This window comes from Vulpes lagopus, chromosome 2, assembly GCF_018345385.1.
Source record: "Vulpes lagopus strain Blue_001 chromosome 2, ASM1834538v1, whole genome shotgun sequence".
NCBI lineage: Eukaryota > Metazoa > Chordata > Mammalia > Carnivora > Canidae > Vulpes > Vulpes lagopus.
This window is the reverse complement of record NC_054825.1, coordinates 46,656,811-46,678,084: the sequence shown is the minus strand read 5'-3', so window position 1 is coordinate 46,678,084 and position 21,274 is coordinate 46,656,811. Positions and strand designations below refer to the sequence as shown.

The 21,274-nt window shown below is 42.4% G+C and overlaps 1 protein-coding gene across 3 annotated transcripts in view; it reads left to right on the top strand.

The window, feature by feature from the left end:
- The window catches only part of THSD4 (thrombospondin type 1 domain containing 4), a 582,162-nt gene that overhangs the window by 251,955 nt on the left and 308,933 nt on the right, over positions 1 to 21,274 (top strand). For all 3 annotated transcript variants that reach the window (XM_041743611.1, XM_041743613.1, XM_041743612.1), the window contains exon 7: positions 12,054 to 12,190. In XM_041743611.1, coding sequence (XP_041599545.1) covers positions 12,054 to 12,190 — 137 coding nt within the window. The remainder of the gene's footprint in view (positions 1 to 12,053; positions 12,191 to 21,274) is intronic.

Here is a 21,274-nt window from a genome sequence, read left to right as displayed (position 1 = left end):
ACAATATTAGGGCAGGAATAGAAGGAGGGGTCGACAGCCAGCGCTGGTGTCCAGCCCCAGGGCACATCTGTCCAGGGACCTGGGCATAGGGGCGCAGCCTTAGAATCCACAATAGAAACTGAGGCTACTTTCTGGAGCTATGGGAATGAGGCAGGAAACAGGCTTCCTTTAGCACTGCCCTGGGGAGACACAAAGTCCTGAGATACCCAAGAGATGCAGGGACGTTCAAGCTAGCTAGGGAGGTAATTTGGCTTCCAGTAGGTTACTTTGGGGTGAGTGGTGCCGGGCTGTAACCCCTTGGCAGGACAGCAGTGGGAAGCCCTGTTGGGAATACATGTGGGCTCCAGCACAGAGTGGGAGGATGGTGGTTCCGTGGGACCAGCACCTTGGTGTCCCACAGCCCCGGGCTCAAAGCTGAGCTCCACCACCTACTACCTTTGCCTTGGGAGCAAGTCACTAAGCTTGCCTGAGCCTCCATGTCCTCGTCCTCCATAGGTGAGAGGACCTGCTGGGTTAATATCTGTGATGGAGCTGACATGTAGTAGGTGCTCAATAAACGGTAGACATATAAAAACTGTAAAAGGGGGGCACCTGGGTTGCTCAGTGGTTAAGCGTCTGCCTTTGGCTCACGTTGTGACCCCAGGGTCCAGGGATCGAGTCCCTCATCAGGCTTCCTGCAGGGAGCCTGCTTCTCCCTCTGCCTGTGTCTCTGCCTCTCTGTGTGTCTCTCATGAAAAAATAAATAAGATCTTTAAAAAAATAGAATAGTAAATAAAAACTGTAAAAGATAGGAATAGGTTAGGCAGCCAAATCCAAATGCAGATGCTAAGGAAAGAGAAGCTCCTTTTCCCTCTCTGTCCTTTGCATGACCCGGGCTACACCTGACAGCTCAGAAGGGGAATTTCCTCTTTGCAAGCCTCATGGCTGCAGTCGTGACTGGCCGGCTTACATGCATAGAGCTGTAAAGTTTTACTTAGCCGACCATACATCATTTTTTTCATGGTGACTTTGACAATTTTTTCCCAAGGTGTCAAGTAGTGGTATGGTTAGGCCAGGTCTCCTTTCTCCATCCTGGTTCAATAGTTCCAGTTAGAACAGTGGTTCTCAAAGTGTGGTTCCTGGACCAGCGGAAAGGCATCGCCTGGGAACCTGTTAGAATGCAGATTCTGGGGGCTGCACCCCAGACCTAATAAATCAGAAACCGTAGGCATGGAGGCAGTCCATCAATCTGTGCTTTGACAAGACCTCCAGGTGACTCTGAACACACTAGCGTTTGAGAACCACTGGCTTCGAGTGTTGCAGACTAGAACTATGTTCAAGTGTGAGTGATGACGCTAAGAGGGATTTACCACCTGTGGAACATCGAGCCAATAATTTTTCAGAATTTCCAAAAGACATTTCTGTTCACTGTAAATAATCTAGATCTCCAAGCCTATTAAGACTGTCAGTTAAAAAAAAAAAAAAAAAAAGAAGACTGTTGGTTAAATAAGATTAAGAGGGGCACTGCATGTGAACTTCTGAAGTTTAAATTTTTTAAAAAAGATTTATTTCTTTTTGAGAGAAACACACACAGAGAGACAGACAGACAGACACAGGCAGAGGGAGAAGCAGGCTCCATGCAAGGAGCCCAATGTGGGACTTGATCCCAGGACTCCAGGATCACGCCCTGAGCTGAAGACAGCCAGGCAACCGCTGAGCCACCCAGGTGTCCCTGCAGTTTAAATTCTCTAGTAGTCACAAGTGTGGGATTGAAGGGTAGGGATGTTAGCAGTTGATAGGCTGCATGTTTTTGCATTTAAGTTTTAATCACAGACTGCTCCCCCAAACAATTTCCTTTTTGGAATAGGAAAAGCTAAGAATGCCGCAGTCTCGTCCCTCTTCTCTTCTGACTTTTTTCAGCACAGTTTTCTAATTCCAGAGAAGAGTCTGAGCTCTTAGAGGCATGCTCCTCATCTTATTTTCCATAACTTTGTCCTGGAAAATGCAGTCTGGAGGGAAAGCTGTTTAAAGAGTAATCATCCCGGTCAAGTCCAGAATGCGGAGTTCAAGGACAGATAGATGCTTTGTCATACGCGGGAGGGGTACCGCATGGACAATGCAGTTGGCAGAGGTCGAGCCTGGCTTGGCTGTCCCTGGATTATTCGCATCCCCCTCCCCAGTGCCCCACCGGTGCTGCAAACTCTGTCGCCCTGCCCCAGCTTTGAGCCAACCCCTTCTCCTTGATGTAAACCCTAAACCCTGCCCATACACTTAAGACTTTGCTCCACGTGTTTCTAATTCGTTTACACTTCACTCATCAGCATGTGTTGGGTGAGCACCCCGCCACGTCCAGGCTTTATGAGCTGCATTTACGAGGCTGCTTTTCTTGAACAGGGATATCATATATTCCACCAAAAAAAAAAAAAAAAAAAAAAACGGAACTCGAGCCTGGGAAATTAAGATTTCGGTGCTAAACTTGGAGTGAACTTGTGAAGTTTGAATGGACCTGAAACTCAGCACAGATGTTACCCATTCTCTAAGAATAGCCTTGGGTATTTATGCACAGAATTTCTCCACTTTTCTTCCATGCAGTTTTCTCCCTGCTTCCACGAGGATGGGAGAATGTGCAGATACGGGAAAGGTGTGAACCTTGCTTCCCGACACTCTTGCTTCCCAGCTAACTGGATTAAATGATTAAAGTTAATTTATTTTGTTTTATTTTTATTTAATTTTTTAATTTTAATTTTAATTTTTAAAAAAATTTTAAAGTTAATTTTTAAAAGAATGTCAAGGGATGCCTAGGTGGCTCAGGTCATGGTTCCGGGGTCCTGGGATTGAGTCCCACATCAGGGTCCCTGCAGGGAGTCTGCTTCTCCCTCTGCCTGTGTCTTGGCCTTTCTTTCTGTGTCTCTAAATAAATAAATAAGTAAATAAATAAATAAAATCTTTAAAAAAGTAAAATAAAAAATAAAAATAACGTCAAACACTCAAGTGTTTGTGAGCAAACACTGTGAGCAAACCTAGCGAAGCTAGCTCAAGGCCAGTCTCCACACCGTCGCAACGTTTTTCTTTCCTAGAGAACAGCAGTTGGGTTTGCTGTCCCGCTTCTGCAGAGTTCCTGAAAAGACAGCAGGGCGGTTGACAGTTTCGTATTAATTTTGAACATAGATGGGAGGGAGCCTTCCATTGACAGAAAGTGTGCCGATGGATGCCGTTTCTGGAAACTTGAATTGTTGAACTTGAGTGTTTGACGTTATTTTTATTTTTTATTTTACTTTTTTAAAGATTTTATTTATTTATTTACTTATTTATTTATTTAGAGACACAGAAAGAAAGGCCAAGACACAGGCAGAGGGAGAAGCAGACTCCCTGCAGGGACCCTGATGTGGGACTCAATCCCAGGACCCCGGAACCATGACCTGAGCCACCTAGGCATCCCTTGACATTCTTTTAAAAATTAACTTTAAATTTTTTTAAAAATTAAAATTAAAATTAAAAAATAAAATAAAACAAAATAAATTAACTTTAATCATTTAATCCCAGATATGCAGGGCATATATTTTATAGAAACAAATATGTAAAAAAAAGAAACAAATATGTCCATAATTTTTGCCCCTCCTCCATTATTTCTTACCCCCCCCCCAACTATTTTAGCTGTTCTTTTGATTTACCCTCATATCTGTAAGTACTGCTTACATTACTTCTGAATTTTTCAGTCCCAGGTGTGTTCTGTTGAACATGAGGATGGAGCCCACTTTCACCATCCTCTCCTTCCGCCTCAGCGCACATGCACACTCCCATCCCACCCTCTCTTTGCATAATTATGTTTTAGCTTTGGTTTGATTGGTAACCACTGCTTGCAGAACAACCGTGTGCATGCTTTTCACAGCTGAGCCAGATGGTGGACTAGCTTAGGTCAGGTCTCCAGGATGCCGAGCCTAAGGCAGAGATTCATGTCCAGTGTGTACTGGTGAGTGATCCTGGAAGAAGACCTGTGAGGGTGTGAGATGCAGAGTGGGATGGCTCTGAGCTGGGCTAGCTTGCAGAGTTACTCAAAACTGAGACCCACTCAGTCTTTGTGCGACCACAGGGACCAGTTGTTGGGGGGTTCCTGGGGAGGAGGCTTAATCTTGCAATGAGGTGGCGCCCTTAGGCTGAGAGCAAGTTCCAGAAAGATACAGCTGTGAGCTCCCAGCAGGCGGCACCCCCAGCTGCTGGGGGCAGGAAATGGGGGGTTTGACCAGGATTGGGGGCTGTTGGTGGGTAATCTGGGCTTCACACTGCAGCATCCATCCATGTGCTGGGATTACTTTTCTCTTCCTGAAATCCTTGTTTTCTTTGTGGTTAATAAATACCTTTGTCATTTTCGTTTGTCTGCTTTTCTATGTACCTCACACTAACGTAACCTCAAGCACTTCTGAAATGTGTAAATCTTCTATCAATCACTTGATATCTTGATATTGTAAAATATCAGTGTCTTAAAGTTGATTGTATGTTTTATCCATTTCACCTTCTCCTTCTCTGCCTCTTTTTTTTAAAGTAGTGTGGAGCCTAACACAGGGCTTGAACTCACAACCCTGAGATGAAGACCTGAGCTGAGATCAAGAGTCAGACACTCTACTGACTGAGCCACCCAGACACCCCTCTCCGTAATCCTTCTGACCTGCTCTAGTCCTGGCTTAGTGTACATTTGTCTCACCAAGGCTCCCTTTCACCCTGGTCCTCAGAATTCCCTCTTGCTTCTCTCTTGAGTTAGATCTTTTATTTCCTGGATCCCACACCTTCTAGAAGGATCCACACCTTCTTTGGTTCTTTCATTGTGGTACAATGTGTTCTCTAGGAAGTGTATGTCAGAGGTAAATTGTACAAGAACTGAATTTCTGAAAATGCCTTTATTTTTTCTCAAAGGTTGCTAATTTGACTAGATATAGAATTCTAGTAATTGACATAAAATTCTAGAAAAGACTTTCATTCAAAAATTACAAGCCATTGCTCAATTATCTTCTAGCTTTCAAAGTTGCTGTTGAGAAATGCAATACCATTTTGTTTTTTTTTTTCCTCTTTGGTAGTCTGTGTTTTCTTTGTCCCAAGTGTCTTAAAGCTTCACAGCCATGTGCCTTGGTCTTGTTCATTATCATCCCTTCATTAGGAGACACTTCTTATGTTGCTACAGGTCTTGAGGACTATGCCAAGAATGCAAGGCTTTACCCTCCCTAAAACCAGGTCCCTTCTCAAGGTCGCATTTGCAAGGAGCAACCTTGAAGGATGAGATACAGCTTCACCCAGGACAAAGAGCAGGGCTCCTATTGCTTCCCCATAAATGCAGCAGATTCCTCAAGCCAAGTGTCCCTTACCTCATCCAGGCCCTGGTGCATTGCCTCTGTGAGACTTGAAGGCAAGGGGAATTGGTATAAACATACTGATGCTCATGCTGCTGGTTCTTCCAAGAGCAATAAAGTCCTTTCTCTCTGACTCAGGAGTTTTGTATCCTCTGTCTATAACCATGAAACAGTCAGGCTAACTTATTAATTATAAGTAGGGTAAAATCAAATCTTACCCCTAACATCATTATTGTCCTGGGCACTTGGTAAACTCTGGAGACAGAAATTTTCTTGATGATTTATTATTTATTTATTTGATGATTTCCTGGAGATCTAGGAAGCTAACTGCTACTGCTGTTGCTGCTGCTGCTTTAAAAAAAATTTATTGAGATAAAATTCATATACTGTAAAAGCCACCAATTTAAATACTACAGTTTAGTGTTTATTAGTGTATTTCAAGAATTCTGCAACCATTACCACTAAATAATTTCAGTATGAGCCTCAAGAAGAAAGTCCATACCAATTGACATTCACTCTACATTCTCTCCTCTGGCAACTGCTAATCTACTTTCTACCTCTATAGATTTGCCTATTCTGAGCATTTCATATAAATGTAGACAATGGGTGACTTTTTGTGACTGGCTTCCTTCACTTAGTACAACATTTTCAAGATTCATACATGTCATAGTACATACATATCAGTACTTCTCTCTTTTCTGTTGTCGAATAATGTATTGATACACCATATTTTGTATTCATTCATCAGCTGAGGGACATTTAGATTGATTCCACTTCCTAGCTATTATGAATAATACTGTTATGAATATTCGTGTACAGGTTTTTTGAAGTATGCTTTCATTTCTCATAGGTATATACCTAAAGTGGAATTGCTGGGTCATATGGGAACACTGTCTAAAATTCTGAGGAATCGTCAAGTGTATTCCAAAGAGCATTGTACAAAGGTTCTGATTTCTCTACATCTCTTCTTATTGTCTTTTTAATTTAAGCCATCTTAATATGTGTGAAGTGCTGTCTCATCATGGTTTTGATTTATTTCCTAAATGACAAATAATATTGAGCATCCTTTCCTGTGCTTAATAGCCATTTATATATTTCCCATGGAGAGCTGCCTATTCAAAATTTTTGCCCATTTTTTAAATTGAATTGTCTTTTCACTGTTGAGTTATAAAAGTTCTTTAGAGATACAGGTGTCTTATCTGATACATGATTTGCAAAAATTTTGTTCTGTTCCTTAGGTTGTAATTTCATTTTCTCAGTGGAGTTCCATGATGAAGCCCAGTTCATCTATTTTTTTTCTTTGTTACTTGTGCTTTGATATCTTATTATTTAAGAAACCATTGACGAAATCACTATCATAAAGACTTATGCCTATGTTTCTCCTAAGGATTTTTTAGTTTTAGCTCTTACATTTAGGTTGATGTTCCCTTTTGAGTTAATTTTCATATATGGTGCGAGGTAGGGGTCCAGCTTTATTCTTTTGCATGCGGATATGCAAAGTTGTCCCAGCATTATTTATTGCAAAGACTATTCTCCTGTTGAATTGTCTTGGCACTCTTGTCAAAAATCAATTACCATATATATAAAGGTTCATTCCTGGATTCTCAATTCTATCCTGTCCAATCTATATGTCAGGCCTTATGATATCAAACTGTTTTCATTGCTGTACTTTTGTAGTAAATTTCAAAATCAGGAAGTATGAGTGCTCCAACTTTTTCTTTTTGCAAGGTTATTTTTGGCTGTTGGTTCCTTGCATTTCCATATTAGTTTTAGGGACAGCTTGTCAATCTCTGCAAAAAAGGCAGCTGGTATATTGATTGGTATTGTGTTGAATCTATAGATCAATTTGGAGAGTATTGACATCTTAATATTAAGTCTTTTGATTCATGAACATGGGTTGTCTTTCTATTTATTTAGGTCTTCTTAATTTCTTTCAAAAATATTTTGTAGTTTTTCATGTATAAATCTTAAACTTCCTGTGTTAAATTTATTCCTAAATATTTTATTCTTTTTGATGCTATTGTAAATAGAATTGTTTTCTTAATTTCACATTCACCTTGTTTATTGATAGTGTATAGAAATAGTTGATTTTTGCATATTGATCTTATATCCTGTAACCTCGATTAACTTTTTATTAGTTCAAATAGATTTTTTTGGCATATTAAAAAAAAATTTATATACAAGATCAGGTCATCTGTGAATACAGATAGTTTTACTTATCTTATAAGTGTATAGGTGGAATGTCCTATAGACAGCTATTAGGTCTAGTTGGTTTATAATGCTGTTCAAGTCTTCTGTTTCCTTGCTGATCTGTCTAGTTGTTCTGTTCATTATTGAAAGTGTGGTGCCAACATTTCAAACTATTTTTGTTGAATTGCCTATTTCTCCATTCAATTCCTTCAGTTTTAGCTTCATGGATTTTGGGGCTCTGATGTTGTCTTCCTAATGGATTGACTCTTTTGTCATTATAAAATGCTATTTTTTAAAAAGATTGTATTTATTTATTCATGAGAGACACAGAGAAGAGGCAGAGACACAGGCAGAGGGAGAAGCAGGCTCCATGCAGGGAGCCCGATGCAGGACTTGATCCCAGGACCCCAGGATCACGATCTGAGCCAAAGGAATATGCTCAATCACTGAGCCACACAGGTGCCCCTAAAATGCTATTATCTGTATCTAGTAACAATTTTTATCTTAAAGTCTATTTGGTCTGATATTAGTATAGCCACTCCAGCTGTCTTTTGACAGTGTTCTCATTGATTTTATGAAAGACTCAATTTTCAGAGGCTTTGAGCTAACCATTCTGGAAAGTGGAATCCCTAACTACTTCTTAACCACCTGTACAGATGAGTTTTCTGTGTTTAGGCCTACTTTCTGCCCTATGTAAAGTTATTTCTTGGAGATGCAACAATATTAAGTAACTTCATTGCTTTAATTCCTGCTTAGGATCAGTTTTCTTGGGTCTGCTATGTCATTTGCATAGGTCCTTTTGCTTCCAAAATTCTGTAACTATTAACTCCTTCTCTATTTCTTCATCCTTTTTCACCTAAAAAATGTCTTTACTCTTGGGGTGCCTGAGTGGCTCAGGTGGTTATTCATCTGTCTTCAGCTCAGGTCATGATCTCAGGGTCCTGGGATTGAGCCCTGCATGGCTCTGCGCTCCCCCTACTCAGCAGGGAGTCTGTTTCTCCCTCTCCCTCTGCCCCTTCCCCTGCTCATATTCTTTCTCAAATAAATAAATAAAATATATTTAAAAAATAAAAATCTCTTTGACTCTTATATCAGTGGGTTTTCCAAGGGAACACAGTTCAGTGAGTGATTTAAATATTTAACCTATTATTTGAGGGTAGCTTTAGCTGTTAACTGCTTTAGTCTAAGTTACCTGAATTTTCTTGTGTAATTTGCAGCATTTTTTTTTTGTTTAATGATAAGAGAACTTTTTTTAATATCAGGGATCCAGATACCTGGCAAAATTCTAAATTTAATTACAGATAGTATTCATATTACCTTTGAAATTTAGGTGTGGAATTTGAATATCTTTGATTCACAGTAAGAATAGTCAGCTGCTTCCAAGGCTTTGCACTACTTGATTTTCCTTAGAGCAGTGGCTCCCAAACTTGAATGTGCACCAGAATCACCCTGAGGGCTTGTTAAAATACCACTTGCCAGAGTTTCTGATGTAGGAGCTGGAGATAAGGCTCCAGAATTTGCATTTTCAACAAGTTCCCAGGTGATGCTATACTTCTGGTCCTGGGACATACTGAGATTCACCCCCTCAAGTGTGTGGAATAGAAAAGTGTTCCCTTTTGTGTGGGGAGGACATTTAGGGATTAGATGAGAACAGAGAGGAAGAGCACTAAGAGAATCAGGGGAAGAACGATGTGCCCACTTCGCTCCCAGCCCATTGCTCCTTGCTCATGACCACTCTTCTGTTTTCCTCCTCTCTCTGCACTGATAAAACCATGACAAAATCTGCTTATAGAGGCTCTTGGCATGAGAATTGTATCCATGGGGGAAAAAAAGGAACAAAGTGATTAGCATGAAAAACCTTAATCTGAAGTCCTGCAAATATATTTTTATGTGGAATTTGGAAGTGGCTGGGAAGTGTATGCAGGGCCAAGAAAAGTCAGTCCTTATGTACCTTATGTACTCAACCTGGTGAGATGCACCAGGTTGAGTATTCCACCTAAGGCAGCAGGATTCTAGGCAATTCTGTGAGGCAATCCCCTTGTCTGCAGGTTTCACTTCTTTGCTAGAGCCTCCTTTTTCCTTCTTGCAAGTCTGAGAAGGCAGGGACACTGTCAACCACATCGGCAGAGGGCCAGACCTAGTGGCTGGTTTGGACCACAGATAGGAGGAGCCCAGACTGGAGGCCAGGCCTCTACGTTGTTTCCGTGTAGCTGTTCAGAGATTCTTTCATCATTGTCTCACATTCAGCCATGCTTTTTGTCCTCAGAATGTTCTTCTGTAATATAGTTGCGAATATTGAGAAATAAGTGTGGCTGCCAATGATAGTATCCCAATGGCTAGAGGAGTTGGAAGAAAGCCAAGAGAAGTGAGAACTCAAAACCCTGGCCTCGTATGAGTCTGCCTTTCAGACACTTTTATTACTTAAAATGCAATGCACCTGGTAGTTCCTGCTGTCAACTCAGAAAGTGAGGAGCTGGGAAGGAGGAAGCAGGGTCTGGGTAGATAGATGACCTGAGAAAGCAAGCTTTGGAGACTTGTTTACCTCTAACTTGTCACCTTCTTTCTTAGGCCTGTTGTGGTGTTGTGTTTTTAATCTACAAAATGATGGCTTGGTTTTAGATAATTCCCAAAGGTGCTTCCATCTTTGATATTCTTTGATTTTCCCAAGATCACCTCTTACATCTTTTGGGCAGCCAGGGTAAGAAACCCTGTCTCTTGACTCCAAAGATAGAGCTCAGAGTATATAGAAGATTCAGTGTTCCCTAAACCATGTGGTCCCAGAGGTTCCCAGAGGTTATTTCCTGTTAGCAGTTTTCAGTGGCTTTGGAGAGAAGTTCATTGCTATGACAGTGAGACAGCCACACTGGGGAAAATATGATGTATTGTATTGTGTAGGAAAAAGTCAGTGTTATCCAATCCAGTAATCAGATTTTCAGACAAAGGCATGACCTTGGAGCATGCTGTCTATGGCTGAGCATAGCATTAGTCTTGTCTCCAAAAACAGTTAAAAAACCATTGTGTACTTGGCTTGTCTGTCTGTTTTGGATATGGAAATAGGTCTCGCCTGAAAAATTTTCTAATTCTTATTTTGAAGGCAGCTACATTGCTCTGAAGATATTGATTGTAGCAGTAATTAATTTAACATTTATTATGAAACATTGACTGTGTGCCAGGCTCTGGGTAAAGTAACAGGAATATAGAGAAAGACTCTATAGGGGAGTACTGGTCAGGGGAGAGGAGAGAAAGGCAAGAAAAAAAAAAGCCCATATTTATTTATTCCTTTCTTCCTTTATTCCTCAGGGATTGTTGGAGCATTTGCTAGGTGCCCACCTCTGTACTGTGCTGGGGATACAAAAGTGAATGCAACAGACGCATCCTTGTGGTCCCCCAAAACTACGCTTCAGCAAGGTTTACCTTATCATGGAGGAGGCCAGATCAGATGGATGGGTGTATAGGCAAGATCAGGATCCACGGAGGGCTTCCCAGAGGAGGTGACCTGGGAACTAATGCCAAGTAGAAACAGATACTAGCCAAGTGAGGCAAAGGCAGAAGGAACAGTTAAGCAATGGCTGGACAGAGGAAGTGCTTAGTTGGGTACAGACCAAGGATTTAAGGAGGAATAGTAGGAACCAAGAAAGCAAAGGTAGGCAAGGTGAGGCTCTGTTTTATCTCTTGCTAAGGACTTTAGACTTCCACCTAAGGTGATGGGGAGACGACTTAAATATTGCATAGTGGAGGAATTATTACAGGAAACTCCAGCTGTTTAACAGAGCATAAAAGTGATATAACTGCATAAATAGTAAAACAAAAATTTTAAAGCAGAACATAAAAATTGTGGGCTCACTGTGGTTGCTGATAAGTGAGATATAATTGTGATTATATTAAAGCATGGGAGGATTTCTAAAAGCAGAGTCTATTATTTGCGTTGGGAGATTCTTTAAGAATCCCTTTATGATAACTGCTTAACATCGGATCTCTACTGCATGCCAGTAGATCAAGACCCAATCCCATCCCTCAACCATCAGATATTGGGAGATGTCATAACGTCAATGCAGATTTAAGAAATGTGTGATTATGGGGCACCTGGGCGGCTCAGTCAGTTAAACGTCTGCCTTTGGCTCACGTCTATGATCTCAGGGTCCTGGGATCAAGTCCTGCATTGGGCTCTCCGCTCAGCAGGAAGTCAACTCCTCCCTCTCCCGCTGCCCCTCCCCTCCTCATGCTCTCTCTCTCAGATAAAAAAGTAAAATTTTAAGGAAAAGAAGTGTGTAAATATGAAACATCCAGCATAGACAAATCCAGAAACAGGAAAGGGACTGATGGTTGCCAAGATCTGGGAGGAGTGACAGTGAACAGGTCCAGGGGTTCTTTCTGGGATGATAAAAATGTTCTGGAATTAGTGGTGATGGCTATACAACACTGGGAATATACTAAAAGCTGCTGAGTTGCACACTGGTTAAAATGGTTCTTTTTATGTTACGTGAATTTAGCTCGGTAAAGAATACCGGAAGAAAAAAAAGATGTTTTTTGTTTTGTTTTTGATAGTGAAGGGCAATCGGAAGTGTGAGCTGAACTGCCAAGCAATGGGCTACCGCTTCTACGTTCGGCAAGCTGAGAAGGTCATTGACGGCACCCCCTGTGACCAGAATGGCACGGCCATCTGTGTGTCTGGGCAGTGCAAGGTAAGTGCCCGGACCAGGTGTCTGCAGCTCATTCTCTGGGTGTTTGTTCTGGAAATGTCGACTCCGTTGTGTGTTGCCAGGCTGCCCCATCACCTCCCCACAGCCCACGGAGGCACTGGACCATAGGCTCCGGGAGAAGTAGGCTAAAGCAGGGCCGCCTGGTCTTCTCTGGGTTTTTGATCTTAGGACATCATCACGGCTCGGTCTAGCTTTTCAAGTATTAAGTGATGTGTATTTCCACCACGTGCATCAAAGGGACCCAATGATCCTTCCTCACCCCTGAAATGGAGGTTATTGAAAAGGCCCTGCCGGGCCGGAAAACTGGTGGCATCACAAGGATGGCATTTTAAGGACCGCGTGTATTTTATCTTGCCTCCCAGCAGATGGAGCAGGCTTCCAAGTGAAAGGGGTCTAGTGCCTTTTAGAGCAGAGTTATACCTGAAACAGGATATTTTCAGCCTCTCTGGACTTGAGAACTCTGTTCCAGGAACTCCCTGCCCCACATTCTGCAAACACTTGGGGCTTGAGAGCATCCTTGTAGGGTGCTAACCTGTGACAGAAAGAACCACCTGGTTAGAAATAGGCACCCTAGATGAGATGGCACGGGTCCCATAGGCACATTGATTTGGGCCTGGACTGCCACCCTTCTTGCATCTGTAAACTTCATGACTCTTTGGAGCCCAGACTAAAACACCACCGTAATTACCGCTCCATAGCTGGCAGGCTTGATTTGCATCAGAGGAAGAGCTCTTTGGTTCCCGTAATACCTTAGCTGTCGTTGTTTAGTAGAAGAGCTACTGAGGTGTCATTTATAAGCACCGCCTTCTCCAACCAGACTTTTTTTTAAATGAGATTTCAAATTGGATGCAAAATGACTTATTCAAGCAGAACAGATGTTTTCAGATTTTCAATGAAAGCTAAAGGAACAGCTGTCATCTGATATCTGAGGAGTGTGAGGGATCTCTGGAAGAGCGAAACCCAAGGGAAGTAGGATGAGGTGTGGAAGAGGCAGTGATGGGAAGTACAGAGGCAGCTCAGACCAGCGGCTGGCCTCCCATTTTCTACCACGGAGTTCCACATGCCCTCTCTGTGACTCGCTGACCCCAGATTATACCCAAGAAGGTTCTGTTAGAGGTTTTGATCTCCAGCTCACCTGGTGTCTGTTTCTGAATATGACTGAGCCTGAAATGGTAGGCCTTACAGCAACCTAGCTTTGTCTTTCAGGCCGAGTCAGAGCTGCTTCATTTCCCGAATACAGGTGCACACTGCCAGGAGGTGGTGTAGTGTAATGGTTAAAAACATGCCCTTGGAAGTCAGACCTTCTGGATTCAAATCCTGCCTTTCTACCCTGTGATTTACTGTGTGATCTCATGCAGGCTACATAAGGCTCTCTGTGCTTCTCGAATATGAGGAGGGTGGTGCCTATGTCCTGGTCTGGCATGTAAGCATGCTGACATCTATTAGCATCAATACATTGTTTACGTTCACACACGTCCTGTCATATTTGAGTTTCCTATGCAAAAGCCTCTTCTTTGTTTATCTGCTTGTTGGTAGATTACAGATTTGTGAGACTCGCATTGTCTTTTGTGAGATCACTATAGGTTGAATTGCCAGGGGATTGCATATTCTAATTGGGCAGATCTGGGAAGGGCCTGGGAATCTGCTTTTCCAGCAGGCTCCCATGTGATGCTGATGCCGCTGGTCCACAAGTAGCAAAGTTTTAAAGGACACTTTGATGAAAATACAGTTAGCCCAGTCTCAGAAATGTAAATGTAGAGTGGTATAAGACTTGGAAGGAAGAGGAAATGTGGTCTCTTCCCACTGGAGGAGCATGTTTTCCTAGTGTTGCATTAAATGTCTGGGACTCTATGATATGAAGGAAAAACAAACACTTATAAGGACATGGGTATGGATTCTAACCAATCGTCGAAAACCAGTCAGACCGTAGGATGGCACAGTTTGCAGATGATAATTGCTAAACGATCGGGACAGACATTCCCCAGGATGTGAGTAGATTAATAGGAATTTGATGTTACAAGGACCGCTTTGATATTGCTCCATGTTTGTTGTCTGTGCACTTGTCTGACATTTCCTCCAACGAAGTTGTTTGGAATCACTGACTCTCCCGTCCTCTTTACAACCTCAGTTTAAAATAATCAGAAGTACATTTGCTTCCCAGGCTGAAGTTCTGTTTACTTTGCAACTTTCAAAGGGTACAGTGGCCTTTTCTGAATATTTGATTGGAAGCCCAGAATTCAAATTGATATCTCCGCCTCGCTGACTTGCGGCTGCGAGAGCTGTCACTCGCAGACATGAGCGTCTGCATCTGAAATAGCTCCAGAAAGCCTCTGCTGGCCACACAAAGTTGAAATGCCAGCCCAGGTCTGCAACAAAAGTTAATGAGAGGCGACGAGCATTAAATGAGAATACAAGCTCAGCCCATGAAAGGGTAGTGAAGAGAGGAGAGTGTCGCCCCCCTTGACACCAAGCCAAAGAAAGGCCCCAGGCCCACCCGGTGCAAGCTGGAATGCTCTGTTCCTCTGCTGGCAGAGGGCTCTCTGGCCAGCTTGTGTTTACCCTGTTGCTGGAACTCCTTTATGCTTCAGATCCAAGAGTTGGAAGATGGCAAGAGGAATGCAGACGTCCCAGGACTGGCTTGGTGTAGGGCTGGAGGCTGGAGTATATGGGGGAGGGGGTTCTGTACGGTCCTGAGTAGTGCTAGGTTATACTTTCTTTTCTGAACAGGGACTGAAGGATCCCAAAAGTTGCCTTCAAGCTAAGGATTGCATCTAGATAGGCTATGAGGGGAAAGAACCATCTCTTCCTTAAGCAGCCAATGAATCTGAAGCCCACAGAGACCTTCCCGTCCTCACCTAGACCCCATCCCTGTAGACATCAAATAGGAATGTCTGGCCAGTCTTCAGAGAAGTCTCTGAGACACTTCTAGCCCTGCCCTATCATTATTGTCCTTAATGGGAACTAAATAGCATTTATATCTAATTAACAGAGAGCACAGTAATAACATCTGTCATTAAGCATCACATTAACTCTGCTGTGATTTTTTTTTTTTTTTTTTGCTTGATCTCAGCTTTAAACTCTGTCTACACAATTCTGGATTTTAATAGTTTGATGACACATGTATCATTTTTGCTCACCACTCAGTAAACCTAGATGAAGGTTTCTCTTTGGTGGCACAGCAGGCATTTGAAAGAATAGGGTCACTTTGGTAAATGTCAAGGAAGAGAAGAATATTCTCAACTCCCTGGAGACCAGCCTTACAGAAACCTCAGACTTCTAGACTGGACTGATCCTTAAAGTGAGAGTCACCCTAAGACCCACCCTCCTCCCCCCATAAATCCCTAAATTCCACTCAAGGAAGTGCCTTCTCTAGGCCAATGAGAAACCCCAGAGGAGCAAGGTGTTGGAGATGATGTGGCTAGCAAGGAGTCTTTTCCAAGAATACCAAATTCCAGATACTGCAGTGCATGCTTTACGTATAAAATGATATCACTGGGGCACCTGGGTGGCTCAGTGGTTGAACATCTGCCTTTGGCTCAGGTCGTGATCCCGGGGCCCTGGGATCGAGTCCCCCATCGGGCTCCCCAGAGGGAGCCTACTTCTCCCTCTGCCTATGTCCCTGCCTCTCATGAATAAATAAATAAAATCTTTTAAAAATGATATCATTAATCCATCTGTCTTCACAATAACTCAGTCAGTGGGAATTATCAGTCCCCATATTACAGAACACTGTGAAGCCAAGCTGAGTCAGACACGCAAAGGGCTACACAGGGGTTGACTATTAATATTGGTTTCTTAGGCTGCACTGTTCATCGGGATAGGAAGACTAGTTTCCATGTGATGGGAAGAAACCCATGTGCTTTATTTAGATCTCTCTCTCTCCAGAGTTTCTTGTACCCGCTGCCTCTTTCTAAAACAGACGGCCTTTTCAAAACATGTATCAGGACTTATCTCTCCTTTGCTTAAAATTCCATCTGTGGCTCCCCTGCCCCTATGGAATAAAGCCCAGCCCTCCATCATCTGTCTCATGCCCGGTCTCCCTGGGCCTCCAGTGCTGGCAGGGCTGGGATGGGTTACCCCATGAGCCAGCAGGCCTGCAGGGCTGTTTGTCCATGAGAATGTACCCACTGTCCCTTCAGCCTCTAGTGCTGTTCTGTGTCCATCCTTGGTCCACTTGGTGGGCTCTGCTCAGAAGCCACTGGCTGACCCGCTCGAGCACTGTTTCTCTCTTCTGCTCCCACTTCTTGTAACTGTTTGTTCCCGTTGCCCCCACCTACCACCCAGCAAGCTGGGAGTGATTCCAGGCACTTTGCTTTAGCAAAATGCCTACCATTGAATAGGTGCTTAAAATAAATGTGTAAATGAATTGAGGTCTCGGTGACTCAGTCTGTTGGATTTCAGCAAATGAAATTAGTCTTGAAACCAGCACAGAGCTTTCTCATTTTTGGCTGGGATGGGCAATTGAGTGCAGATAAAAACAAGGACACGAAGCCCCCTTGGCCAAATCCCCAGAACCCCAGGCCTCAAAGGTCGGGGAAAATTCTTGGCATCTGCCAAGCTCTTGATCCCTCGCCTTGTTTTACTTTGCTCACTCTGAATTTCTCAAGTCTCTTCAGAGCTATGGCAGGAAGAATCTAAGCAAGTAGGAGAGCACACATTCCAAGGGTGCCTTCACTGGAGGGCAAAGGACCCCTTCTACCCTCCAACTTCTGCCTCTCATCCCTGGTCCGTCATCGCCTTCCATGGGGGGGGGGGGGTGATTCTTGCGGTGCACCATTGGCCCACGCTGAGCGTGGGCCCTCACACCTCCCTTCCCAGCTGGGACACTGCTCACCTTCAATCTGGACACATCTGCAGACACTTTCAGATTTATTCAGTAAATTAAAGCAAGGTAACTGTTTCCAAATGTTCAGAGATAAGCTCTGGACCAGTGTGCTGCCCTGACTGAGAAGGATGACATAATGGGCGTGTGCGTATGTGTGTGTGTGTGCGCGCCTGTGCGTGTGCAGGCCTGAATTCTCCTCCTCCTCCTGGGTAGCCCACTATTGCACTTTCCTGAGCCAAATGGGGAGACCCTGCTCACTTCTTTGCTTGTTTGCCCTCAGCTGCTTCTTTTTTTTTTTTTTTTTTTTCCGTTTGGTTACTGGCTTTATTTTGTGGCCTCTGCTTAGAGTTCTATTGCCACTTGAATGAAACCAGGAGAATAATTGTGTTGGATAAAATGTTCTCCACTTTGCCAGACATCTGCATGATTCAGCCATGAAATAGGGTGGAGAGCTTTTACTTTGCTTGAATTCTGAGCTTACACGACACTTCGTGGACTCCCTCTTATATTCCCACCTCCAGCAAACTGTGTGCTTATCATGTTATGTTACACTTATTTCCGACACATGTCGGAACTCCTGAAGGAGAGGGAATAAGTATCGTGTGTGTCTGTATCCTCAGTGCTTAATTAACATGTTAATATTATTCAGTAAATATTCTTAAAATGTATGAAAAAATATTCTTAAAACATATTAAAATATTCTTAAAATGAGTAAAAGAACAAATTAGAAACTAGCTGTGTAACCTCCTTTCCTACAGAAAATCAAGAATAGGATTAAAGAAGCATTGAAATGTTAGGTCCCAGGCCCTGTTCTTAGGATCTCTTGACATCTAAAACTGACACCTAAAGTAAAGCTGATAAAATTTGCCTTATTAGATGCACTTCTTTTCCATTGTCTATAATTTTTCTCACTTCCAATCATTGGGACCACACTAACAGAAAAACTCTGGTTAGATTTCTTAATTAATGCATACTTACTCATTAGGTATCAGGAGCCCAAGCAATATAATAGGATTTTTAATCAATCCAACAAATAATCTTAATTGCTCACTGCAGTCCAGTGTGTTAGGTATGAGGGGTAAAACAGTGGAAAAGCTGAACATGGTTCTACTCACATTGAGCTTAAAATCTAACAGAAAAAGTAACGAAGAAAAAAGATTGGTTAACAGGCAAAAGAATTCTGAATTTTGACGAGCATCATGAAGTCAATGGGGGAGCTGAGCTGGTGAACTGGTAAGGAGGCATACCTTAGATGGACTGTAGGGGAGGGGAAGGGAGGGGTGGAAGAGCTCCTGACCTTGTAGGTCCCCAGGGATGGGAGAAAATTCATGCCAAGTCTCCAGCTCAGGACCCATCCCTGAGCAGTGCTCCAGAGCTGATAGATGATAGATACAGAGATGGCACTTTGTGCTTTCCCCCTGCTCTCTGCCCTTGGGCTAATCTAGTCTCCCCTTGATGGTGCCTGACTTGGCTCCTCCAACGTATCCACACATCTTCCTGAACACATGCTGGCTTTAGCAATTAGAAGTCATTCTATGTGCCCAGAAAGACTCTTCTGGAAACTGGATGATATTAAGAGCAAGTTTTGGGGTCAGCCAGGACCTCCATTATGCAAGCAGATAAATGAGGGGCTGCCCAGGTAAAATTGAGGTAGGGTATCCAGAGCTTCAACCCACCCTTCCAGGTGGTCTCTCCTATACCAGAGAGAGGAATTTAGGACCCCTTTCCCTAGCTTTCCCCCAAAGGGAACTTAAGGAAGTGTTCTAGCTAAGTAGGCAGGGCACTTGTAACTGAGACCTCATAGGAAGCTTCAGCAGAGTCCCCTGGGCCAAATATCTACCTCTGTCCCATGTACCTTCATCACCACCCCTAAACCAAACAGAGATTAAAAGCAGCATCTGAGTATGATCGATATGTACAGACGCATACCGATCAGAGTTATGCAGCACTCATTGCCCATAATCTCAACATCACAGATACTGTTCCCCCAAGACATGGAATAACATTTTAGGGATGCAGAAAACTGTGCTGTGTATTTCCATACCCCAGGCAGTCTCTGTTCAGACCCACAAGGCTGAGGGGGCAGTTGCCTGCTTTCCCTTTGGTCCCTCTGCACATTCTCGCTGAGTCAGCTCCTACTCTTGACTGGTGATAGTAACGTAAGATCAGACATCTTTAATGTAGGCTGTTGAGCTTGATGATGACTCCAGTAGAGCCTAAAAGTCTGAGTGAAGATACGAAGGGAAAGCCCATCATCCTAATTTTGAGTTTGGGCCTCTCGTTTAAATTCCTGCCAAAAGTTAGGTCAAACTGAGGAGTGAGTAGCTCTGCTAGTATGTCTAGAAAAGCCTTAGAAAAATATCCTGAGGTGTCATACATCTAAGTGGAAATAGGTATTTGAGGACAAGAGTGTCAGATGAAAATATTTAAATTTTGTATTTCAGATTTTTGATAAATAAATTTACATGACTTAGACATCAAAAAGTATGGTCCTCTGTCCCCTATCCACCCAGCTCCCCATGCCCCAACAGGAAATAATCATTGTTTGATCATTTCTTTTTTAAGGCAGATAATTTTATGCATCTATAAGCCCACAATAATATATTGTATATCTCCTTCTTTTTGACACATATAGTAGCTTATCACACACAAAGTTCTGGACCTTGCTTTTCTTATTTAACATGTCTTGGCAAGCTTTCCATTTCCATATCTAAAGGACGTCTTCTTCCAATTATGGTTGCATAGCACTGGACTGTATGAATGGTCTGTTTAACCATGGCGATGCACATTCAGGATGCATACAATCTTACCATTACCAGCAAATCTGCAATAAATACACTTATTTGAGGGTCATTTTACTTATTTGCAAGTATCTGTAAGATAAATTCTTAGAAGTGAGTCAAGAGTCTATATGTATTTGTGATTTTAATGCTTAGTGGGTGGCAAATTGCTCTCCAGAGTGGTTGAAACAACTCACACTCTCTCCAGCGATATTTGTGAGTGGTACGTTGTCCAATATTGGATTTTTGCCAATCTGATAAGTGAAAAATGGTGTCTTGGGTAGTTTCCATTTACATTTATCTTCTTTAGACTGAGGTTGAGCATCTTTTCATATGTTTAATAACCATGTAGGGGCCTGGAGTAGGACGAGTGAGGTACCTCAGATGCAGAATTTAAGGAGGTAACTAATAAAATTAAATTCTCAAGGCCTCCTTAAATTTTGAGCCTTAGGCACCTCACCTGCCTGGTTCTAATTCCTCCCCCCAGTAGCACTGCCCTCCTGACCCAAGAACCATTTATATTCCTTTTCTGTGATCTGGTTTTTTATTGGATTGTTGATCTTTTTCTTAATTTGTAGGAGCTTTTCATACATGAAAGAGTTTTTTTTATGATAAAAGTTGCAAGTGTTTCTTTTTTCAAGTAGCCTTTGACTTATGCCTTTGATCATGAGGTTTTGTTTATTTTTTACTGTGTAGAAGTTTTAAATTTTTTAAATGGTGCATTTAGCAATTCTTTGTTTTATGATTCTAGATTTTGTGTCATGGAAAGACCCACTATACTTTGAAGCTTAAAAACATTCTTCTATGTCTTCTTTCACTAATTTATGGCTCTATACTATTACATTTTTACATTTTATATTAAGCCATTTGGAATTTACCCTAGTGTATCGTGTGAGGTATGGATTCAATTATACTTTTTTTCAGATAGCTACCCAGTTATGCCTTACTATAATTGGATAAATCTTTCCCTCACTATTTTGAGGCTCCCTCCTTAGTACTGTGTACATATATGTATGTAAGCATATATTTTGGGCTTTCTATTCCATTAGTCTATATATCTATTCATACATAAATACCAGAACATACATTTGAGAGAGAAGTAAAACATACCAGCATTTAAACTTACATTAGGGAGGAAAAATTTTCTTCTATCCTTCAAGATTCTTCCATCTGATTTAAGAATTAAGTTGGCATGAAACAGTTTAACAGGAGAAAATCAAATTTAATTATGTACATATGGGAAATCCACATAAACAGGAGAGATTCCAAAGACAGTCAGGCAAAATGAGGTATTTATGTCATCTGGACCAAGGAGAAGTGGGTGGAGGTCTAGGGCTTCAAAGAGAAGGAAGGCAATTCACAGGAGAGAGTAAGTGTTTGCTGGGCCATCCAGAAACGATGAGACTGTTTTTTGCTCCAACAGGCCTTTATAGGATCCTCCCTGTGTACCATACGTAGTAT